We start from the raw sequence: 27,179 nt of genomic DNA, 5'->3' as shown, positions 1-27,179 counted from the left end.
TTTAGTGTTGTTTTATTTATTTTATTACCGCAGGTCGACTGGACCATCTACGCGTGGCAAACAACTTTTGTCAAGATTGATTTTAATTACTGAACTGAAAATATTCGACATAACCTGTCCTTTTAATTCCAATTTTAAGTATAGCAACGTATGAAATAACTTTAAAGAAATTATTAATATTCTTATTTGCCCCTGCAATTAAGCGTTAATCTTATGTAGGGCGACAATAGCCCAAGTAGTCAGTATCGAAGAGGCGGCTTTTACATTGATGCCATTGCGCTGTTGAAGTTTGAAAAATAATATTGACTTAAAAACAAACATTTTTCAGAAAAAAGTTCGTATACGTGGGTAACAAGCTACATTTTCGGCATTAGTAAGAATAGGTTTAATTGCTTTCAAATAATTAATTTCAATAGAATTTAATTACAACTATTGTTATTACTCCTTAGTAATTAATTAAAAAATTAATTTTTCACTACTACTATAACTCACTTAAAAATTTAAACTATCAATTATAATTTATTATAAAATAAACATTTCTAAATATGATAAGGTGTGTGTGTGGCTATTAAAATTTATTTGACCCTTAATTGGCAGATAGATTAGCGAGCAACTTCTTCATGTTTGAATGTCATCCTGTGCGCATCATAAAAAAACACTCATAATTACTCGCTAAGAGTAATATAACTTTAAAAATATATCGTAGATATTATTAATACTTGAAAAAAAATATTTGGTGCATATTTATTTAGATAAGAATTATTTACAAATATTATATTTATAATTATATACAAATAAAAGTTAAAAAATAGTTTGATAACTGCTTTAATAAAAATGTTAGAAACACCAACAGCCTCTTTATTTTTCTGCCACATTACAATTTTAGCATTGGATGTTGTTGTTGTTAACGCTTAATTTATTTATTTTAAAAATAATTATTTATAAAGGTAATAAAAATAGATGATTTCTTGATTGAATTAAGATTGAAACAATCTCTAATAGAAAAAGTCGAAGGAAATCTGCATAGGTATGAATCCTGGTCGGCAGAACTTCTGATTTTTCAACGTTGTCCGTTGCTTTCCCGCACTGAAGCAACTAATAGATGACGAAGCGTTGGAGGCGGCTATGATATATTAACAATAGAAAAATAAAACACAGTCAATTATTAAATTTTATATTAAAAATATATACAGGTACAATATAATTATTTATTCGTTTTTATTTAGAATCTTACATTAGGTTTTATTGCTTCCATGTGATATCGTTTCGAAGCTCAAACAAACGTACTAATATTATATCAACAAAATACGTTTCATAACCCCTAAAAGAGTATATATATTTAACATGATGTCACGTGTGATGTTTGTATATTCACTTTAACATAAACAAAATACGTAACAGTGGGCGTGTATAACTTAGAAAATTTGTATACTTTATAAATGGATAAAAATAGTGCTCTTAAACCTTTCTCAAAATATTTTCACTTCCGTTCGATTATACGCGTTTTATATGAAGAGAAGAAGTTCATTTATTTTTTAAAAAGTTTAAGTAATTCAATTTAGAATTTAAAGATGAGTACTACGTAATTATTCGCAAAATAATTATGAACGGGTTATTTGATTTGTTTATAGCCTAAAATAAATACATAGCACTTAAATACTAGATAAGAAAAATGTAGACTTAGATTCTATCGACCTACACGTTTATGAAGCAACAGTGGCAGCTTTTACGAAATGACTTTGTATCCGCTCTAGTTACACTACATTGCCACCGCGCTAAAGGCATCTAAATCACAATGTATTACGGCTAAGCCCTATTGAAAGAGTGAGAAAGAGATATGCAAGAGTTCACAACTTATTTATTATACCTAAGAGAAATTGAAGTTTTTAATGCCTTATATACTTAGTGCAAGGTCTTAACCAAAGACAATAATGAACGGAATTAATTTACAATTTGAGCAAAGACAAGGTAAGGCATAGTTTATTTAAATATAATTTGCACAAAATATAAATTTAATAACGTTCAACTCTTACTTTTAAATAGGTTTTATAAGTGAGTTTTGAATGTGGAAGCTTTAGTACATACTCTATTCAAATAAGAAAATAGACTTAACTACACAATATTCCATCGTGTTAATAATCGTGTTATTAAATTTACATACTATTTGAACATAACATTAAGACAGTGACACAATGCACGTGATAAATGAAAGACAAACAAAAAAATACTCTACCATAGATAAGTTGCGCTATAGTTTTGTGATGGTCGATTAAAGAAAGGATTTAGAAGAAAAAAGTTCTTATATGAATAGAGAGATGAAGAAATAAATTATAAGTACATTATAAAAAAATCAACACATTGTATGTTACAGATTCGTATCTATTCATTTCCTAAACGTGCACCTACGCGTTCTTATAAATTTCTAAAAAGTAGGAAAGATTTTCAAGTAGATTAGTATGTCATAGATAGAGTTAAGAATAGTTTCATATTTATATATTAGGATTGAAAATTTTCTTATAATAATTAAGATATCAATAGGTACACATTTTTTTGTATAAAAATCGCAATTTCCACGTCTGAACCAGCCAGACTTGTTTATAATAATATTATGCAACCAATATAAGTCGGCGACAGTAAATATATATTATTTTTTTACATATTATGTTGTAACTTAGATTATAAAACATAATACAGAAAGCGCGCGCCGAACATTATAGTGAAGGTATAAAAGCGAATACATAGTAGGGTAAGAAACATTTTGTTAATACGTCATAATTACTTTTGACGTATTAAAAAAAGACGCGTCTTTTCGCACTACCGGAAATTTGCTTCTGTACCTAATCACTTTTGTTTCTTCATTATAATGTTCGGCACGCCATCAGCATTTTGTTTTATAAACTGAGAACTGTAATTGTACTTTAATTATTGATCATGATTATGATTATCATAAATTAAGGATTTTAACACCAATTTTTGATAGAAAGTTTTTATTTAAGCCGAAGTTTTCTCTTTTCCTCGCGTTAGAATGTCTTCTAGTACGAGTTTCTTGCTCTATTTCGTACATAAAATTGTTTCCTCAAGTCGTAATGACTATTAAATTTGGCCAATTCCTGTGGAATTACAAAGTAACGGGATCTATCTCTTTCTAATAGGTATAGGATACTTGACCTTTTTTTTAAAATGCTCCTTTTTTAAAATACCAAATATATTTTTTAATATTAAAGTAAAATATATTTTATTTTAATAAGTATTAAATTTTTACATTTCAGAGAAAGAAATATTATCAATATTTTCCAATGTTCTTCCGTGGACGCCATTGTGATGTAAGCAACTGTTTACTCTCACAATACACGTAGCTAGCACCAAATGCATAAAATCTGATATTCAGCGCTACATCATAACATCATTATCATTACGTTGGAGTTGTAAGTCTTAGTGAATGCCGACAAACTAGATAACTGCAAATACTCAACAAAACATCTATATTGCAAATGTCTACTTTTAAACAGAAGTATATTAATATTTCTTTCTATTGCAGTAAACCGACAACAGCTATCTTTGATCTTAAGAATATTAAATTCTTTATTTTTTATTTAATAATTATTTTTTAAATTTAGACATCTATGAGAAAATTTAGTCACCCTTCAAATGCTTTTATATCTAGGAAATATCCTAGCACGCTAACCTTTTCGTAATAGGTTTTTTTCTTAATAAACTAGCCGTACCCGATGTATCCGGTGGGATTATCAATTGGAAACATTATACAGAGACCCTCTGAATTTCCTTATTTTTATAATCTGCGTTGACTATAGACCAATTTCCATATATGACTTTCAGAAATGACTAACTTCCTTACAAAATTTTATCCTCTATTAAACCCCATTACGGGATGGATTTTTAAGAGCTGTAACGCATGTCTTTTACTCATAAATAAAACAGCCTAAAGAACGATTTCCAAAACTCGAACATTGCGAAAAGGCGAACAAATATATAAGTAGTAGTAAGTATAGAAACAAAATTGTTATCTCTAATTTCACCTTTTTTAAAGGTTGTATTTTCAAAAACTCTGTACCAACTATCTTATACACATAAATATAACTCAAGTCACCGATGTCCATATTTCAAACATTGAAAAACGGTTAACTTCTGTACAAACTTCATCACCAATTTCACCATTTTGAGTGACAATTTTCGCAAATATGTAACCGTTGCCTTTTACTCATAAAAATAAGTCTTTATTGTAGATATTAATCTGTTATTAGGGTCATGTCAAATTAACTACTTGATTTACGATACTATATGAGATCTGCCTAACGTATATTTGATCGACAGTTTGAATGGCCCCGAATGAATGCAGTGATCTCAGAAGTTGCAGACTATGATCGTATAAAGTGTGAAGTATACAGAAGTTAAACGTCCTCAAAAAGTAGATACGTAGTTCCTGAACATGCAATGTTTGGGGCGATCACAATTTTTTTTGCTTATTTGCATATATTATCTCTGTATGTGTTAACATAATATAGCTATTCTATGCTGTGTACAAAAAGTGCATTTACAATATAAAAAAGCATTATATTCTAGACACGCAACCTAGCAAAGTCTAGTGAACTGAATTTGCATATAAAAATATAGTACAATTACCGCCAGTCCTGTTATCGTAGACGAAGCCAAGTATCCGTTAATAGTTCTCTTCAGCCTCGCAGAACAAAAACAAAAACATTATCTATACATATAAATAGTTCTAGAAATTCTTCGATGTTTATTAACAAATCACATAATCACAGGTAGTATTTATTTACATCGATTACATTCTTTAGAATATCTTCCATCGAACTAGCATCACTGAAAATAATAAAACATCACAAAAAATGACGACGAATACACTACAAGTTCTTTGTTGGCCTTTCTTAAAATCCATTTTATTTATGTAAGCTAATATCCCTTAACTTACTTTAGCATTCCATGAAATCAAAACGTCAGATTAAAAATGCATCGTCAATTTGCTCTCAGATAAAATTTGCTGTAAAGTATTCATAGCTGTAAGGGAGCAAATGATCCATTTCGTAACAGACTATAATTATAATACGCTTAGTTTATCTGAACACAGCATTGTAACGGGACTCAGTGGAATGTCGTTACGTTTAATGCAAAGGACGTCAAATGCGTTTAGCGCGCTGGCCGGGCGCGGGACCACGTTGCGCTGCCTGCTACGAGCAACGCTGGAGTGCACGCGATCTGAAATTCAGATGAAAGGTAATGACTATGAACTTTATGTTGGTTGGTTGGTAACTCATGATTAAAAAAACTACTTAACATTACATAACTTCAAAATCATGTGAATCATATGACTAAAGGGAGTCCTTACTTTTTAAAAATATGTCAAAATTATTAGAGGATTTTTTTTTTTACAATTATATTTTGTTTGATATTATCGATTTTATAAAATTATTTAAGAATCTGGCGAGAAATAGTCATTATCAAAACGAAATAGTAATTTTAAATTGTAATTTATATATGATTTATTTATGTTTTTATATTAAAACGAACTGAATACTAGCTTACTTATTATATCATAATTAAAACGTCTACAAAACATTTACAATTGATATAAAAACGTTTCCAGGTAAAAATCTAATTGATACAATTATCTGCACTAGCGTGTCCTCGATGTTACATACTTATGGTCCCTTTAGGAAAACCATTGCATAGTCTATCACAATTAATGTAATTTGTGTGGAGTTTACGATTTCAGTAGATTTGTCACTGATAAAAAAAGGTTTCTTTTAAATAGAGTAGTCACTTATAAAGATTTGATATTACAATTTAAATTTCATACTAGATTTTGTTTATTGTTGCATCGAATAATTATGTCTGTCTGTTGAATGTGTTTTTATAGCAAACAAATTATACCCTGTACAAGTTAGCTCAATCTTTTTGACAGACGGGCTAGTGATGGGAAACAGAAAATATCTAGTAGTCCAACAAATTACGTTTTAAAATACTTGTAACTGTGACGAGATGGTGTGGGTGTATTATGTGTGGCATTCTTTATTGCACTAGACATATAAAACATTGGGTACATAAGCGACGGTCGGTCAATATTCATAATAAGTACCTACCTATTTAATATTACAGGGTTATTTTTGGACCTCCCGCCAAATTTAAATAGGTGGTTCAGACCACGAAAGTAAACAACTTTCCCAAAGAAACACGGGTCGAAAAGTGAAAAAAAATAATTCAGACCTTCCATCCGAAATATTTTTTTTTCTAAAGAGAGTTTAGATACCAGCTAAAGTGACCCCAACCGAAAGGGCCCCCGTTCGTAACAATAACTTAACAATGATCTTTAATAATGATTTTTTCTAATCAATATTTGTAACATTTACTGCCTGTTATTTGTGTCCCATCCATCCGTTCGACTGATGTAACATTTAACAAACGTATATTATTTTCAGTGTTCCTATTTAAATTTTACTTTGCAGCAATAAAAAGTCTCAAAATTTTCGGATAACGCTTGAATCTTTAGGGACTTTTGCGTTGTATGTTTTTTTAAAAATATTTTTACAATTTTTGAAATCATTAAATTAAGAAAATAATATGTTCGTCATTGCAATGTTATGTCGATCAGAAAAAAATACATCTGTCAAAAAGATCAAGCTAACTTGTACAGGGTATAGAAAAATTGGCCTGGACGTTATGTGATTATAAGACAAATAAACAAACCGTTTGATTTAATTTCGTCCAGTAAGGACGGCAGCTATGTATAAGTATAACGAAATGAGTATGATCAATTATTAGGTATACACAAATATTTTTTTACACACAACACACCCAATTTTATTTCTAATAACTACACATTAAAACGAACGTTGCTAGTAAGCAGGTTAATAACGCCTACTCTTCTACTTTGATATGTTTAACCGTTAAGTTAATGCTACGAAATCACAAAGAAAAACGGACTAAGTAAATAAATACTATACCTAAAATTATACTATCTATTCTAATCTATAAAAATGTGAACACCATTACAATAAAATTTGCATATACGAGATATTTACACATAACCTAGTCAGCGATACCTAATCACAATATTTAATATACGTAGCGCTAAGCAAGGTGAAATAACTAAAGTATATCACCCTCGAACTATACACTCGAGCAAGCCTCTTACCTCGCGAACAAGAACAGTAGCCTTTTAAACTGAGACTCTCCTATAACAAAGCACCATTTATCACTTAGAATAAAGAACGCCATGAATAAGAGAATCAATCATTTGTTAAGAAAAGCTTGACCTTTGACCTTTATAATGTATGAATTTCTCCTTTCTTTCTTACAATTTAAATAATATCAAAATAAAGCGTGCAAAATGAAAATCTCTAGCGACATAACGTGATAAAATATGTATTAGATAGGGCTGTAGCCTGTAACAATGAGTTTAATCGGGCAGGTTTCAGTGAATATAAAACAAACAATAAACAAAAGTGAATGGAGTAACCTTGTGCGGGCGTCACTGTGGAGACAAGTACCCGTGACACGATCACAATGAGCCGGGATCCCAGTTCACTGTAGGTATGACCCATGCACAACCGCCGCTTGAAATGAAAATAAATTAAAATGAAGATGAAATGATTTATGGAACGATTAATTTGAAACGAAATACTAGAGTCTTTTTTCCTACACATAAAGTACAGTTCGTACAAAGTTAATTTCGATATGACTAATGATTTTATATATTTATATAAATCATAATAACGAGAAATATAAATTAAAGATCATATAAATATTTACTGTTAAATGAAAGTAATGACAGCAGATGCTTTTAACGAATAACTTAATGACCTTAACTGAATGATTATTGTGAATGATTAATTTCTGGAATTTAAATGTTAATAAAAAAAAATATTGCATCACGGATAATATTAATGAAAATAGCAAATAGCGATTGGTCTTGGCTTTTAAAAAAGAAGACGATTGATTGATGTCTTATTCAGTAAGTGCGACGATCAGAACATTGTATTTTTATTTACTTATATAGAATAATATTAGCAACTAGCCAGTTCTACCAGTAATATCTCTCGTATATTAAGTTGCTCTATTCAATCTGGAATACAAATTGTAAATAGTGTAAAAAATATTTACTTATACACGTCTCAAATACATGTGTAGTAATTTAATTGTATTTGAAATTGAATCAGAAATGTATTAAGGTGAATAAAGTGAATACTTTTCGTGTAATTCCTATGTTGTCATAGTGGTTTGGTTCCTTTTGTAAAATTTGGATATTCTCGTAGTAGTTTAATAACTCCTAAGTACTAAATACTATAAGTACTAAGTACTAAATAAGTAATCTTATTACCCCAACATACCCTACGATTAATTAGATAACGATTTGAGTCAATTTGTAGTTATTCGTTGTACGTTTTCCGAGTAACCAATTAAATGAAACCATGAATAACTCCAACGCTGAGCTTGTTTTACTGTTTTGCGTAGGAACAAAGAAAAATATTTCTACGACAAATAACTCATTGAGCAGAGGAAATATTTTTTTAAATATTCACTTACCCGTAGTTGTTTGGGTCGACTCATGTATTTATAATATATTATAGAATAGCTAGAATTATCGTTCGATATACTTTTTTTATAGTATATAGCAAATGGCTCTTAAGGATATTATTTGGATTTCATTAAAATTACAACCTTCTTTTGTTTTTGGTTTTTACTACGGTTAGGCGGACGAGTAAGTGGGCCACCTGATGGTAAATTATCACCACCAGTAGACGTTTGCGTTGCAAGAAATATTAAGCATTTCTTACATCACCAATGTGCCATCAACCTTGGGAACTATGTAATGTCTCCTGTGTCTCTAGATACACTGGTTCACCCTTCAAACCGGAACACAAAAATACTAAGTATTTCTGTTTGGTGATAGAATATTTGATGAGTGGCTGGTACCTACCCAGGCGGTCTTGCACAAAACTCTACCACCACGTCAAATATTATATACTATCTTCTGTTATATGTTTCGAAGACTTCATCAATGGCAACTGTTACATTAAAAGAACGCAGACACAACTTTGTATAGCCGATATGTTAAAAATTTAATACTATGAAAGAAGCTATTCGCAATTGCAGTGTTTTTAGTACCTTTCTCACACTTACGGATAATATTCTCTATACTATGTAATTTGGCTCACCTATGAGGGGCTCGGTGTGGTGAGCCAGGTGGCGATGACGCTGGTGATAGCGCCGGTGTAGCGGGTGCGGATGCGGCTCGCCTTCGGGAGTACTCACTGCCGCCGACTGCCATTGCTGACCCCCCGCCGACAGGATCGGTTACACGCGTTATGGATAGCCCTGATGCTGATCGAGTTGGCCGAGAGGGAACTGTCGGTACCAAATTAACCAAAATGTTTGGATTTTTTAAACGTATTAAGGCCCATGGCATGACAAACTATAAATTATCTATTATTTTAATAAAAATAATAATATAAAATAATTATGTCGTAGTAACATACTGCGAAAACTATTTCATATAAATTTTTTTTAATGGAACAGTTATTACCTCCAGTGTAACTATAAAGGCCAGCCGGTGAAGATCGTGGTCGGTAACCAGACGCGGTAGATGTTGTTGACAAGGTCGAAGGTGATCTCTTTAATCCGGCAGTATCACCTGCGCTTGACGTCGTTGATGGCCTTCGCGGTCGTGGTTGCCTCTTGGAACCAGTTCTGCATACTCCTACAAGTGTACAGGCGATGAGTCATCGAGACTTTCAGAAAATCAAAATCCAAGTGTGATAAAATTTTAAACACGAATAACTAAGGAATAAACATTAGATGGTATAAAAAAAATTAAAAAAAAACAAATGAGAGCAGTGCGTTAGCTATTATAACGAATTATAAAAAGCGTAATATAATAACAAATACATAATAAAATTCTTAACTTTTTTCAATTCAATTAACAAAGTTAAAAGAGCGTGTTAATATTATAGCCGTGAGCCCAAGTGTTCTTCTAAATCTATTCATATCCTTAATAGACCCATATGATGCCGTGCTTGTTACAAATCCTAATAGACTTCATGATTGATGTATCATAAAGTTACATTAGCCAGCTAAAATGACAAGTGCTTTTCGAAAGTCTATGTGAGGTATTTCAGAAAATATATTTACCATATTTATTTGTTGCCCAATAAGATAAGCCTTTCCATCAATTTAGATATGATCTCACTTATCGAATAGTTAATCTTACTTGATATTGGATTGGAATTGTCATTTCAATTTATTTGATCCATGTTTAAATACGATTTTATCTGTTATCCATCAATATATTGTTCTGTATATTATACCAACAAAACATATGTATGTCCCTGGCAATACAATAACGTGAGAAAGTATGCATATAGTATATAAGTAATTCGTTAGTAAATTGTAACGTATTTAATAATATACCTTTCTCCGAATAGGGCTTAAAGAAAAATAAAACGTAAATCATTTAGTTTATTTATTTAACAATTTCAGAAGACACAAACTTTGAACATAAATTGCTATTATCTCGTAAGAAAGTCTCAGGGGTAAACAAAATGTTCTTACAACTAATGTTACTCAAACTTATTACAACTAAATAACCTAAAATACACTTTATTTTATTTTAAACTAAATGAGTTAAGGCACTAATATTTTATTTTTTTTTTGAAGAAACATTTACTTGGTTTTAAAAAAATATTGATTGATTTATAATAATGTATATAATATGAGTATATAATAATAGTATTATAATAAATTATTAACGTTTCAACTTTTAGGATAAGGTTGTATGTATCAAGTCATTTGAAAGAAACAATTTACACATTTTCGTTGTTTTTGAAATACAAATCCAATTACGTCGAATTACTTTCGAAAAGAGTTTCAACAAATTTTATCATAAATTACGTTTTCCTACTTTGTCTCAAAACATATAAGAACAAAAAAGAAATTTACGGCAAAAAAAAAACTATTTCGCAATTAAGGTTTAAATGCTAAAATAATCTTAGGCCTCAATTTCCATTATTTTCACGTTTTTACGTACCCGTAGGACACTCTCGACCCATTGAGCATTTTCCTTCACAGATGGTTCGCTGGCTCAGCATAGTTTGATAGGAGTCAAGCATTACACGGCATTCTGCAAGATCGTTATCTGCTAAAGCTAAAGATGGGTATCGTTCTTTAAGGCGCCTCCGTTCCTGCACAAGAAAAAATAATATTGATTTTAATTACCTGAAATATAAGAAAAATAATAAGGAAATCTATACTTAATGATAAGTGTAATCTATAGTTAATTTAACCTTGTGGTAGGATTTTGTAAAGGTCTGTTTGCATCATCTCGGTACTATTAATGTTCATACAATTTTAAGCTGATATACTTTATAGTTACAGTTGGTTGGTATAATAATGTTTAGATCTAATAGTCATAAAATTTAATATATTACATGGTACAGACATAAAACTGGGGTGAATGATTACTAGATTAACGTAAGTGCAATGTCAAATAAAATTTTATTACCTAATACCCCTCAACTATAACTGCTTATAGTAAAGGTTTTACTGAAAAGCACGGTAATCGAAAACTAGAAAGATTTTTTCAAACGCTTGGTACGCTTGTGATTTTCCAATGTTTAATTTCCTCTAATAAAGTTATCAATATTAATTTACTTAAATTTAATAATCTCAGTGACTCAATTCAGTTTTTTTCAAGTACAAATAAATTATTTTAAAAACTTTCTAAACTTTTCGGTAAATAAAGTAAATTAAAAATAAAAGTAATAATTAAAATTTAATTATAAATAGTCACATAAATGTTCTACCATCGTGGCATTATTCCCATTATACAATTTAAAAGAAAAATCTATAATAAATAACAAGGAAGTTAACTTAAGGTTTTAAATCGTCAAAAGTGTCAAAGTAACGTATGGCAACACTACTATTTTTCCAATAGCGCTTCTCATCAAATATGCTTTTACGAATACAACCGCAGTATTACGTAACGTTGATGTAATTAGAATGGAAGTGAATGCCGCACTGATTGTATAGGGTTCACTTTACCGATTAAAGAAGCGTTAATTAATTAAGCTCTTTCTGCTTTATGTAAGCTCTTACTGAGCTAAAATGTGTTAAAAGTGAATTCATTAATTCAAGTAGATTTTACACTGACATTAACTTGAAAAAGTGGCTTATTTTAAGCATCGGTATCGTTAGAGCTGGACATATTGGTAATAAATGTTTTAAAAACTATAACACACTACCATACATTACATTATAATATTCAGACTACTAATGTTTTCGCAAAATTATTTCAAAACAAATAGATACTTAGATAAATTAAATGGAATTTGTGAAATAATACTCCACGCGTTTTTCCAATTGTGACATATTTACGGGCCGTTATTTTGTAATAACATTACAAAAAAAACGCCTTATTCGTAGTATCTATAACATAATAATAAATATATGGGTCTTGGATACGAAAACACCATATTCCTTTTTCGAAAAGTCAGTCGTTATCGTCCTGTAATAATCAGAATATAAATGAAGTATGAAAAAAATAATAATCTTACGATTACAATAAGAATCATGTAATTATATATATTCATTTTATCTAAACTCTAAAAAAAATCTATGGTTATCTTACGTGTTACGCCTGGCTGGCGCCTTTTCATTATCATACTTATCTATTTCATAGTCGGATTAATTTTGGAATTCGTTCCGTAATCAAAATCAAAATATTCTTTATTCAAATTGGCTTTAACGAATATAAGCACTTTAATCTTCATGTTATAGATTAATAAAATAGAAAGTCATCACTGGTTCCTAATGTAGATGCTACCGAAATGAATTAGTGAAAAAACGTGAAGATTTTTTTCCACGGCAATAGATGTTATTAATCAATGCTTTATTTTAAATGCGATTTACTTTTATTTAAAAATAAAGGCAAAATAGATAGGTTATTAAATTATAGTGATAAATTATTTCTAATTCATTGGTAAATCATAGGTGACTGTTAATTGTATAGCTGTTGAGCTTTAGGTGGCAACATTTTCTATGTTTTATGTATGGCAACAGTGTAAAATACAGAGTATTAAAAGAAAACAATGTTTATTCAATCACTTTGGATAATATTCAGTGAAAGAAATATATTTAAGCTTAATTGTAAACAATTATTAAAAAACGAAGGGTTCGTGCCAGTTACTTCCGATAGCATCCGGATTCAGAACAAATCAAAAGTTAAATGAATAATGTATATTATGTAAATTCGTTCTATTATTCTTAACAACTACATTTTATTTATTCCATTCATTTATAATTTCATTTATTTTTGTACCGGTATGCGATCGTTTAACAATTTCAAAAACTCCATGCATTCATTTAATCTAACATATCAAAGGTTTTCAGAATTCGATTGTGTAGTGCGATAAATTTCGGAATGAGAGTAACTATTTCAAGTGTACCACATCTCCCTCGCTTGAAAGCTTTTATTACAGCAATTAGCTTTTATATGTGAAATGAAAATTTCGGTTAGCTTAAAAAATAAGTCGAGATTAGTGAAACCTACATACTCACATTTGGAAGTATAGAACTTTTTGAAGAGTTGGTATAATACGCTTTAATAGCTCAACAATGGCCCCAATTCCAATCATAACATATAAAATAATAACATAGTGTTGTTTTTTTATTTATAAAAAATATGAAAGTTTATAGTATCCTTTATTCTACGGAGGCACATACTCATCCAGCAAAGTAATAAAGTCACTGCACCTAAGCCCATACAGTGCCGTTGCGAAGACTCCGTACTTGACACACGCAATGGATACAGCAATGGAAATGGATACAACACACTCACAATATAAGGCAAAGGGGCTAGATTACGAGACGATGATCACTATGAGCCGAGAAAGCTACAATTGCATAATAGCGTATCCCATGCAGTGGTCGCAATATCGCGTCACGTGAAAAGATTCGTATTTTGTATCGACGACAGCGATAACGCGCTGGAAACACTGGTGAAAAGGGCACAAATTACTGCCAAGGAGATTCTGAAAATGGCGATCCATAGTATAGATGATCAGATAATAAACAGACTGGCCAAATACCATCTAGACCGGTAAAGGAAATCCGAATCCCAAGACAAATAATACCCTATAAGGATACATTTCGAATGAATGGAGAAATTACGTACCTTTTTGTTTTTTACATGACTTTTGTAGATTTTACTTATACCGCACTGTACCACGGGTCCCTAAAGATGCTTAGAATTGTATTATCTTGAAGTATTAATAACTTAAATTGGACAACATACTTTCTTTTATATAAAACTAGCGTGTGCATACTTATATATACACTTAGCCTACATCAAAAAAATTGTTTGAAATGACGTAGTCGAAAATGACAAATGGCTATGTGATGGTTAGTGTACACCACCGACACCGTCATAGATATAAGAGTAATAGGAAATATTAAACATTCTGTACATCGCCAATGCGCCACCAACCTTAAGAACTAAGATGTTATATCACTTGTTCGTATAGTTCCACTGGCCCACTCACCATACAAACCGGCTTACAACAATATTAAATATTGCTGTTTGGCCGTAGGATATATGATGATTTGGTGGTACCTTCTCAGACGGGCTTGGACAAAGTCCTTCCACCAAGTACACAATAATTAAAATGCTACGTGACAATAATTAGAATGTTAATCTAGAACAGATTTTTATTTAAAAGATTTTTGTATTAAAACATGGTAACACTTTAGTAATTAGTTTACATGTATACTTCTTTTCGCAGCAGTATTTGATATGGTTTGGTCAAGTTTAATAAATTGCGTATTTTTTGTAGAACGAGGTCAACCCATTATACCATTAGACTTCATAAACATATACGTAACATATTTAATTATGTATGTCTGTAGTCGTGTCCCTTGGCGTATTACCCGTGAGTTACTAAGTTTTTGCAGAATCGATAATAAGTTTTATCATAATATGTAAAGAATATTAAATCGTAATTCTCGACAAGATTATATTAACTTATTATATAAACTTATAATATTTGTACAGCATGTATTTCTTATTGATTATTTGTTTTCTACAAATGTTTTAAAAATCTGTAAAATTATTTATAGCGTATTATTTTATTTGAACCGTATAGATACGTCCAGACACGTTTGCGTCCTAATATAAACCACATGACATATTATAAATAGGCAGACAGACATAGGAGGAATGTAAACTAATACACCTATTAAAACATTTAAAGCTAACAAATAAGAGATATGATACACGATTACATTTACGGTAAAAAAGCATGGACTTATTAGTATTTGCTGATTTTTAGACAGGATATATATTCATTTAATTGTACTCTATTGACATTTTTTTAATCTGTAATTAAAATAGTGGAAAAGAGTAACTACTGAGTTACTTGGCGGTTCTTCTCGGTAGATTCTTTTTTCCGAAACGGTTGCTGCTTTCTATTTAATTGAATATTTTAACATGATTCAAAAGTGCTTGAGCCTACTTGTACAAATAATGTTTTTATTTTTATTTTTTGATTAATAATTTAGTGAATTATAAAAAATACTTACTTCCACAAGCTTGTAGGTTTCGAAGTCTTGCAATTGACGCTGGAATCCGAGATTAGGGTTGGCGACGGCACGCCCCGCACGGACCACTTTTAATGCCTCACGCCAAGTCAGCGGCGTGACGGACATTATGTATGCGACAGCCACCGTTACGCTCCGAGACATGCCAGCCAAACTAGGAACGAACAGATTATTTAGTAGAAATATTCATAATACTTGTAAACTTGAGATTAATTTATAAGAAAATTTAATAGAAAAGGTTTTCAAGAGACTCGATGGTATACAATAATTCAATGTCACATAATAGAAAATGTAGACGGTTATTTAAATCTCCGTGCGATTTTTTCTGCCACTATATGTAAATACATTTGGGGCCCTTAACAATTAATAATTATTTAGAATTTGATGATAAGTTATTCGGGTGTTTATGTTGCTATTATGAGTAAGTTAAAATTTGCTTTGATTATTTATATGTCTAGATAGACTATCAAAGCTGAGTACGCGTCGATAAAAATAGTGGCCAACACCGGAGTGGCAGTATACGCTTACGCACACTAGTTAAGTAGTACGACGTTTTGCGCGTGTCAGGCGGAGTTGTCACGCACGCCAAGGTAATAAATTTGACTCGTTTGTTTTAGTTCTTTTGTAGAGCGACACTCTCACTAGATATATAAATAATATAAGAAAATTGATTTGGTGCCGATATCCTCATTTGTTATATACGAGTATAAGCTAGACTAAGGAACGATCACATAATGTATATAATATGAACATACATTAATACGATTGCGGGCTATATACTACAAAAAATATTCGATATTTTTTAATTTGTGTCCTATAAGCTAATATTACGAGTATTTATCGAAATTAACTAACGCCATTAACGAAACAATTTTATATAATAGTGCCGATTCATTTTTTCTTGCTGTGTCATATAAATAGCATAGATTGCTAATAAATGGCATGAAGGAATGAGAGTGAAAGTGAGAGAGAGATGAGAGAAGTATATCATACATAGCTTGCTTCAAAAAAACAAATATTTATTACTTATTGTTAATTAAAAAAGTATTTGTTAACAAAGTATAATACAAAAAAATAAGCAGAGTTTATGTAATTATTCACTTTTTGACATTAACTTATATATGTTAGGAATACTTATTTATGTCTTATTTTACTTATTTCTCAGCAAAAACATAGCCCAAGGGTTGTCAGATTTGTGTGGGACATATTTATGGATTACGCCCCATCGAGCAAGATCAACTATTTCTAGTTAATAGATATCCGATGGTTATATATACATTTTACTGATACACATATGTTAAAAAAGATTAACCACTGAGTTTTGCCGGTTCTTCTCGGTATAATCTACAATCCGAACCATTGGTAACTTACTAAGATACATTGAATTTATTCTAATAAAATAGCAATTGATGCTTGTAAACACCTACTTAAATAGAGTATACTTATTTTTTTTATTTTGACTCTGCCCAAAACATAGACTGTCATTAGAAATGACGCATTTTTGTGTGTGGATCATATTCTATTTTCAAATGATTTAAAATAGAGTATGCTTGCTTATAAAATTCCATTATTTAAAAGAAAAAACCTATCTTATATCGTCTTTGTCAGTGAGATAATACACACGAGACCAGTTAGTCAAATGCTCTTCAAATGAAATCTGAAACAATGTGACCGGCTGGCTTCTCTATAAAGGCAGATGTATAAAAGGTCGCTAGAGAGTACCATGTCAAGATTCTATGACAAGCATTCTCTTGTTCATCTACAAGTACGATACAATTTAACATGAACGACCTATGTTAGTATTATTCAGGATATTATTTCACATCCGGAATTTAAACATCTTTCGATATACGAATATTCGAATTGTTTTTTTACATACTTAAATAAAATAAGATATACAGATAGACAGATTTTGATTTTAGATTAATATATTTTACTCTTGATTACTTGATGATTTATATTATGATGTGCATTAATTTGATTTCAAAATATAAAATTAATAATATTTTTATTTTCATACAACTGTGAATTGACGTTGATTACTGCTTGATTCGGAGTTTTAAATTGATTTAATAGATTTAAAAACGTTTCAATGCTACGTAAAACTATTAAAAATAGTTAACAAATTAATTTACCAAGCGTGACGATATACTCACTTCACATCAAGCAACTAAGTGAAAAATTATGTTTATAGGCTTTGTAGGTAATATATAGATATATATATTTGATATAGATTGTATTTATAAAGATACTACTTGACACGCATTAGTCAAGTTATAATTGTGACGCAAGATTCATTTCAGACTAATAATATTCGAAGTCATCTAAATAATATTGGCAATTTGCCACACAATCAAATACCTACTCGAGAGAATAATGCCCTGACTAATTTTGGTCAAGCGTGTGTAAGTCGTTTTGAGCAAGAGGGTTTAATAAAACGAAGAATTCAAGGAAGATCAACTAAATAATATATTGTTTCTATTCTGACGATTTTTTTTGGTTATAAACCACATTTTTTTTTACATACAGTAGAACTATAAACCATTTAAATAGCATATTATGAATCTATTGAACAACGAATTTGTAAAATTTAATCCTATTAATTAAATGGCTTATTTTTAATCAATATAAGTTGCATCCGAATGATCAGTTAATGAAAAAATGATATTATAGAAAAAAAAACCAATGTTCACGTTATTCGAAGTTAATAGTAATGGGGCTCTTCCTGAAAGACCTACACCATTCTCATTGCCTCTTTACACGGGTATCTCTGTACAGGTGGCGTTGGCTACCAGATCATAAATTTTGACCTAAAAGGTCAGGGCCTAATCGTAAGTCTAGAGGCAACATAACAGTGACTTACCACATTAATTATGTTAGGTCTTTACCAACGGCGCTCTGTGGTGGTCTGTTCTGGTATAGCGGCATAATTCAAAATGATAGCCACTAGATCTATTATTAAGTAGGTACATCTACCTACTTAATTATAGATAATAGTCATCACGCCATCTTAGAAAAACCAATAATGTCATTAAGATGTATGTTGACACTAAAGAGAGACGCCAAAACTTGTGCTAAAAAAGCAGCATTTTTGCATCATATTAATTGCAATCTGTTTTCACCTATTTTGCTTTCGATTTTCATTATTTTTAACGACTCTAATATTATCTATTCGTAAAGCCGTAGAGAGTATTTATCTTCTAGTATATCCCGTTGTATAAACGCACTGTTACTTTCTTATATCAACCAGAGGCGGTATTACCTTCGCCACAGCTATTGTAGAGCAGTGAGTGCTTCAAATAAGCTAAAAGTTTATTTTATAGCTGAAAATCACCTACAACTATCAACGTTAACGAATGAATTCTTAATAATATGTAACAGTCTTTCTAAATTTTCTTCCTAATTTTTTATTTTAATAGCTTTCTTTTAAAGCACATTTTAATTGCAAGCAGTAATAAAGCATATATAATCTAATTCTATTAATTTAATAAATAAAATAAAAGAAAACAAAATGTATAACTTTTATAATACTACTCAATTTAACTTATTCAACGATCCTATACATTATTTTTCTATACGTAAAGTTTCTTAATATCTTGTGTACTAATAAAATAACATTGTTAAGCGATAAAGAAATGTATATATAATGAATTTTTATGTAAATTGGGGTAACGATTAACTCTTATTTTCAGGTCTGTTCTGTAAGTTGCAAATTAAGAGCGCATGCCTTTTAACTCAGCAGCCGCATTTAAAACTAAACTCGCTGAGTACCTTATCTCAAATCCGAAATAATATTAAAAGTAAATTAATATATGAGAAAAATCCTTTCGAAATTTACCATTCGAGCCAGAACAGAAGATTACTGAGTACCTACTGCTGTTTCGCGGTAGAATATCTGATGAGAGGGTGGTACCTAGCCTGAGAGCTTGCACAAAGCCCTACCACTAAGTAGATAAATATGTTTATCCATATAAATCATTCTCTACTAGCGTACTTCTAACATACTTGGTACACATTATTCCATTGTACAATTGTAATAACTCTCGGCGCGGCCGTTAACGCTATTATGACTCCCACCTAGGCATAACTAGCACCTGTTTATCATCATTAAATAGACTTGAATTAACCAGAACGTGTATTCTGTATTTGTATCCGTAGTAGGTCAGATTCGAGTATATTTGTGAGATATCGAGAATCGTTATATCTTTGATTATTAATAAATTTAAATATTAGCATGTAAGTAGAACCAACATATACGTAGTTATTATAAGATTCATTTTGACACTATTTGCATACTTCGTGAATCATATGCTTATATAACAACAACAAACGTTACTGCTACAATTAGTTTTTCAAACATTCGGTGGTCTTATCCTCATTGTTTAAATTAAAAGCGAGGAATTCTTTTGTCAGTTTTATTGTGATATTTTGATTAAATTTATGAGGAATAATATTCAAGTTCAAAGCGCTAGTAAGTTCGCTAAGTAATAAGAAACACTTTGTATATTTTATTTTTCTTTAATAAATTAAAAGCACATAAATTTTAGAATGGATTATACCCCCTCTTGCTGCAATCACAGCTCAAATACGTCTGGGTATGCTAGTGAGTATTATGTATCCCTTATGGATCCTTCCAGAATTCCATTCCGCGGTAATCATATTCTTTAGTTCTTTGATCTGCTCTTTGAACTGGCCTATCCAAAAGACGGAATTTCGACCATTAGTTTTCCACGTTGTCAAACCAGTGGACGCAAGTGTTGACGTCCATAATTTTTTTTACCAAAAGTGGTCAATGCGGGTTATGAATGAGGTTGTGCATCAGTAAGTGGTTATCGGGTCAATATTCCGTTTTCGCCGAAGGCGATACACCCACTGTACTGTATCCTAATTTATTCCCGCTCAAAATGTGACAGAGCTCCAGTGATAAGGTATGATGTCTTGAAAACACACCTCCCAAACGTTCTCCTCGTCTTCATAGCACCTAGAACTATATGCTATCCTGGTCTTGTTGAGTCCATGATATACAATTACTGATAAAATTAGCCACGCAGCAGTTTAGGACTGCAAGCCAGGTATGCGTATATTAATAGAATTAAGCCTGTTCTTGACTTTTCATCTTTATTACGTCTTCAAGGTTTCCGTTAAAAAAATTTGCGACTTTCTTACGATTAAAAATCTCATCTAGTAATTTGTTACAAGCCTTTCTTCCAGAATGAGTTGTTCTCTTGACGGAAACTGCCAGGTTGTTTTGACTGTCAAACGACTCAAATTTGTCTTCAAAGCACGAAACACTGGCTTTTATCTCTTTATCTACCGTTTTCAAGACCACTAAACAGTATTTTTTAGAGTAGATATTAATTTTGGGAATTCCTATAACGTCCTTTTTTAAACACCACTGTGCCTTTATAACTGGTGTTTAAATTTTTCAGACAGGAAAAGAACCAAAACTCCTTGTTATTTTTTGTAAATTTTCCAAAAAGATGCTCTGTTGTACATAACTTTCATTAAGACTTGCTATTACTGGTTAATCATTTCGTAAGTAAAGGAATATGTTCAAAAATTCAAGACACTTGAACTCTTAAAACAAAGGCATTGTCGAATGCACTCGTCACATCTCAACGGGTCGAGGTCGGTTTTACGGAAACTAATTAAAACGTAAAAGTAGCTTTTTCCGCAGTTCGGAGAAACTAGGGCATTAAATTGTTTGCATGCTTATTATAGTGTATTTATAACAAACGTTTTGCTTCGGTATTATACTGTATCTTCTGTTTTACCTGACATTGAATAATCTTACGTTTAATGGTTACATTACGACACAAGTTCACAAAAACTTCAACGTTGATTACCCCAAAACAACATCGGTCTTTAATAATCAAACATGGATTAAGAAAAGGGCTTTTTTGTTCATCAATACTTTTGTGCCGCCGGTTCGTAAGCAGAGTTCGTGAAGCGCGTAAATTAAGATGGGGACAAATTTTAGTTAAAGGTTTATTTAAGCGTGAATAAGTGATTTACATACATCACTTTACGTCAGTGTTACTCGTTTCAATCCGTTCGTTTAGATTTTTTTACTTTTGAAGATTTATGTGCGATTCTAATTTATTTTTTTAATCCTAAAATATAAATCACAATTTATTTGAGTGACTGAAATGTTCTCTTGATTAAACTTCATCTTCTTCGGAGAAATTGCGGCAAAAAAATAATTGAAAAATTCGAATGATCGTTTCGAATCTCATTTCATTTAAGTAGTAGAATCTGTTTCTCAGGTTTTAAAATTGTATATCATAGTTTCTTTCTTAAATAAATAATTTGAATGTGTTTAAATGAATACATGTTTATTATAATTGGTTCTGTCGACTGCCGTGTGGTTAGCTAGTGGTTAACTTTTATTCAAGTCCCGGTTAGCGAAGAAAAGAAATAAAGAGTACTTCTGTGCTTATGCACATACTTGAGCACTATCATAACTCTTGTGCAGTTGACTAATGAAGGTTGAGAATGGTCACCTCGAACGAAGTTAGTCAGGAGAACACATCATTATTGTCAATTTTTAACAACCGTAATTGATGTTTAAATTTTTGAGATATGATATAATGATGATATGATATGATATGATATGATATGATGATATAATTATTAAGATTATGTTGAATAAGAATTCTTACCTAATTGTTTTTTTTTTGCAAATTTGAAACGTTGACTAAACCTTTGTCATAATGACTAATTAACTTTTGGCAAAATTTCTCATGATTTAGTTCGCAACTTTGTTAGTAGTGACTTTAGCATACATTTGTAAGACTATCTCGTGGGAACATGTTAATTTCTTGAAGTTATTACACGTATGAAATATACCTATCTATGTCATAGTTCATACGTGCTTCATAACTTGCATAGTGGTCCAATGAATTATTTATTTGCAACACCGATGGTTTGATTAATCATATAGTTGCAAAACAACATCAATTTATAGTTAGACTGGTTCTGGGCTATACATCGCCGATTAAGACAACTAAAAAAATATCTGTTTAAATATGTACGTTAAAGCCGTAAAATTAGACGTAATAGTAATTCTAAGTCTAAGCTGTATATTATTTTTCAAAATATTTACTGTTTCTTAGTTACTTACTTTGCTTTAGACATTTATATATTTTTATATTCCACTACATTTAAAAAGATATTATATTTTACGAATAATATCAAATGTCAATTAAAGAAGGTCTTTAATGTTTGTGAAAACGATTAAGGGATTTACATTTTCATGCTAATACGATGAATTGAAGCAGATGCGGTTCAGACAAATTAATTTTGTCTCTGCTTGACAAAAGGATTATGGCGGTTGAGACATCGTTTTAATATGTAATAAAATACATTTAAACAAAAAAAATCTTAAACACTTTCTTAGCTATTCACTATCAAAAACATTATTATAATTTATATGCATTACATTCAAGTTTTATTATTACAGTGAGATATTTTTTTGTAATAATCTTATATAACATCCATTTAAGGCCAAATACGTAATAGAAAGGACAAAATATTGAATTGGCACAGAGCCACGTAGGGAGAAACAGTGTAAACACGTATATGCGTAACCCAGATTAATGTAATGACGTGATCGCAAAGCCTCCCATACGATTAATATGTTGTGACAGTAATTGTCTCCCATATATGTAGCTGTTGTGAGGCTATGAAAGTACACAATGGATGTTTAAAATTTCTACAAATTTGACATAACTAGCATATGTAAAGGCTGGTTTACACGCATTAAGTTGTCAAGTATTTGTCTAAACTACAACTTAATTTTAAGTTATTCAATTTAGCAAGTAGCATGTTAAAATTTAACTTGCCACAGAACAAGCAGATTAGAAATATATTTTTTGGTTAAGGTGGTGGGCGTGACTAAAACTTTTGGTACGTTAGGATAGATATGATTAGTTAAATATCAGTTACATTCACAAATTTGAACATTTATTTTAAAAGGAATAAAGAGCTTAACTACTTATTTATAATATGATAAAATATGTATAAATTTTAAGCTCTTTGAGTTTCAATGTACTGAGTTTTTTTTTCTTAATGTGTTAACAAGTACATGAGTTCTGTTCAATAACATAATATAACATTTAAAACCATATACAAAGTAAAACGGTATTCACTTATACACGATAAAATAAATGGAAGTAAAACAATAAACTCGGCTGTTATTAAAAAACTAAAACCAATTGATGCAATGCAATGCAAAGGTAAATATTGTGTGCGTTCTATTTTAACTACAACATAAAAGTATATATTTTAGATATAAAATGGTATCGTGTAATTTTATGGATATTAAATTGACTGTTTCTTGGGCCTCTGAGACTATAAGTTCGAACTGATAGGACATCCTAACGACTTTTGTTTAAATATATTAGCCTTTAACTTTGAGGGTGAATTGAAGATACACCTTGACCTATTTGTCTACAAGGCCAAAAGGATATTCTGTTAAGAGGCTAGTGAATTGGAATGCGAAACCTGATGTGTGATTCATTCAGTGCAAACAAACAAGTCATATTCACTGAAAGGACAAAACACAGAGTAATTTGTGATATTATTCAATTAAATATTTAACTTCATTCTAAATGAACGAATTTTTAAATATAAATATTCGTAAGTTCATCAAAAATTATATAAAATTGACTCAATTTTAATGGACATCAAAAACGTGTATTATTTGAAATGAAATATTTATTTATGTTTTAATTATATGTGTGATTGAATATTACTTTGACTATGTTTTTTTCTAGAATATCTAGGATATAATGTTTCAAACATTTAGATCATATTGATTTTAAGATATATATCTCTTGACTACTATCTTGATTACTCCCTCACAGAACCAGCTTTAATATCAAATCTTTTGCTCCGATATTTCTTTGCTCCATCATCAATGACCGAGATCATCAGATATTTAAAAAAAGGCGAGTACAAGATAGATTTATATTATATATGATGATGATATTATATTTTCACGGGTCTTAATGACTGGGACTAGTTAGTTACATCATATTTTTTATTGTACGTTACATAAGGTTTGGTACATTACATTTAATGATGCAATTATTGAGCGGTTGGAATTCGCGTATGTATTATTCAACCAAGTAGAGAAGAAATAATTTTGTGAATACGGTTCAAATATCGAATCTAAAGTACAGCTTAAAGTATCCTCAAAGTATTAACTAATATCATAGTGTAGTTTGTCATACAGGCTCTAAAATTGGCTAAACTAAAAATACTCAATACAATAGTGTTCAGGTTATTTGACATATCAGCATCAAACAGTAAGCTTATCCACCCACCCGTATAAAAGTAAGGCATATTTCAATTTATGAAGAGGTTAAGCTGTTTAGGCAGCTTATTAGATCACGAATGAAACCGAATTGTAAAGAAAAGAGACACACACAGATACAGTGGGAAAAATATTTTCTTACTAGCTGTTACCCGCGGCTTTGCCCGCGTAGAATATGAATATATTTAGAAATTAATTTAAAATATTATGTAAATGTAAGACCACTTTGTACACCACATTGGTGTGTATTTCAGCCCTTAGGGTAGAATATTTAGAAACGCTTAAGTGCTAATCAACTCATTTTTAATCGACAGCCCAAAAATAAAATTTCATGCTTCTAACTTCAAAAATGACGGACTTCCTCATGTCATTTTGAATCAGTATACCAAAGATAATGTTACATGTTTTTAACTTAAAAAATGACTGACTCTTATAAAAACGTTCAACCCCTATTTCACCCCTTTAGTGGTAGAATTTCCAAAATTCACTCCTTAGTGGGTCCTTAGTAAATAGTGTCATGATATGTTAGTTTATAAGTGTACAGCCTAAAATATAAGTTTTATGCTTCTAGTTCTAAAAATGACAATACTTTCAACGACTTACAACCTTTCATCCCCCTCTTCAACCCTTTACAGCAATTTTTTACAAAAAAAAATGTAGCCTATGTCCTTTCTCTGTCTTTAGACTATTTGTATACCAAATTTCATTTAAATCGGTCCAGTAGTTTTGGCGTGAAAGCGAGACAGACAGACAGAGTTACTTTAGTATATGGATAATATGGAAATAATAATATGGATTGTTGAATACTGAAATTTGACGAAGGGAGATTTCACGAGTTGCAAGAAATATTACTGATGCGGATATTTAATTGTACAATTCAAGACAAAATAATTTAGTATCCATTGAATCAAGAATGTAATAATAAGTATAAGTATGTTGTAGAAATTTATTGTAATTTGTGTTTAAATAATTATATTTTTGTTTGTTATATTTATAAAAAAAATATTAAAACAAGGAAATATTATGTGATAAATTTTCTTTAATGATAAATCTCTTTTTACGTGTTTCTTTTTGTGCTTTCAAAAGTCTATGAAAAAGCTTTGAGTTATTTATATAATGAGAATAAAATATTCATCATGATTTTATTACGTAAGTTTAATGTTTATGTTGAAAACTATAACAGAAACAGTAAGAGCCTGTAAAATTCCTCAGGCCTACTCCTACTGGGCTCCTCAGGCCTCCTCTCCCTTTGAGGAGAAGGTTAGCAGCGTGGATAAAATGATAAGTTTTTGTTAAATAATATCCAACCACCGTAATATTTTCAACTCGCAAATATTTTATTCATAACATGGGAGTTAAAAATTAAAAATATAAAGGTTAAACCACAAATAACTACTAGTGTTACCTTGCAAGACAGACATTTATCAGTATTACAAAACAAAAGCTTCGTCGGTCTGTATGTCTGAACGCGATAAACTCAAAAAGTACCGAACGGATTTACATGCGGTTTTCACCAATAGACAGAGTGTTACGTGGGGATGATTTAGATCTATAATTAGTTAAGGTTTTGCGTAAATTGGCTCAGATATGACTATGACTTGAAAATCGCCATATTTCTGCCCATAAAAATATGCTGAATGGGAGTAAACTAATAGAGTTAGATAAATTGCTTTACATTAAAAGCCTGTAAATTTCCCACTGCTGGGCTAAGGCCTCCTCTCCCTTTGAGGAGAAGATTTTGAAACATATTCCCCCACGCTACTCTAATGTAGATTGGTGGATACACATGTGGCAGAATTTCGTTGAAATTAGACACATGTAGGTTTCCTCACGATGTTTTTTTTTACCGCCGAGCGCGAGATGAATTATAAACTAACCTAACCACTGGGCCATCTCGGCTTAAAATTGCTATAAAACCTGTAATATAGCCGTTTTTTCAACCGTGCAAAGCCGGGACGGGTAGTTAGCTTCAACGATATATTAAACAAAATCAATATGTAACTTACCAATGTATGAGAACATTTCCATCCCTTAATCGCGCAGCATGTATGAAATCGTTACAAAGGCTGAAATACTGCGTTAGGTTCTGATCAGGAGAGTCGGATGCCATAATGCAGAGGTAGTGTTTATCCTGTAAAAAAACAATTAATTTATTTGGGTTGCTACATAAAATAAATAAAAAAATGAATAGGATCGTATTTTTTGTTATCTAGCTTACAACCTAACGAATGAG

The 27,179-nt window shown here is 30.8% G+C and overlaps 1 protein-coding gene across 3 annotated transcripts in view; it reads right to left on the bottom strand.

Moving 5' to 3' along the window:
- Nucleotides 1-4,507: 4,507 nt before the first annotated feature.
- LOC113402947 (dual specificity protein phosphatase 22-like) overlaps nucleotides 4,508-27,179 on the bottom strand; it is a 51,164-nt gene continuing 28,492 nt past the window's right edge. Inside the window, exons 3-8 of one of the 3 annotated variants that reach the window (XM_026643325.2) lie at nucleotides 26,953-27,077; nucleotides 15,610-15,781; nucleotides 11,063-11,216; nucleotides 9,563-9,736; nucleotides 9,195-9,384; nucleotides 4,508-5,235 (exon numbers count right to left, since the gene is read on the bottom strand). In XM_026643325.2, coding sequence (XP_026499110.1) covers nucleotides 5,208-5,235; nucleotides 9,195-9,384; nucleotides 9,563-9,736; nucleotides 11,063-11,216; nucleotides 15,610-15,781; nucleotides 26,953-27,077 — 843 coding nt within the window. In that variant the 3' untranslated portion in view covers nucleotides 4,508-5,207. Of the gene's footprint in view, nucleotides 5,236-6,897; nucleotides 7,593-9,194; nucleotides 9,385-9,562; nucleotides 9,737-11,062; nucleotides 11,217-15,609; nucleotides 15,782-26,952; nucleotides 27,078-27,179 lie in introns of those variants that run through there. The other 2 variants (XM_064217275.1, XM_064217276.1) reach the window with 2 other exon arrangements.

This window comes from Vanessa tameamea, chromosome 16 (genome assembly GCF_037043105.1).
Source record: "Vanessa tameamea isolate UH-Manoa-2023 chromosome 16, ilVanTame1 primary haplotype, whole genome shotgun sequence".
In the NCBI taxonomy this organism is placed as follows: Eukaryota; Metazoa; Arthropoda; class Insecta; order Lepidoptera; family Nymphalidae; genus Vanessa; species Vanessa tameamea.
The sequence above is the reverse complement of the archived record's forward strand: the minus strand, read 5'-3'. Positions and strand labels throughout refer to the sequence as shown.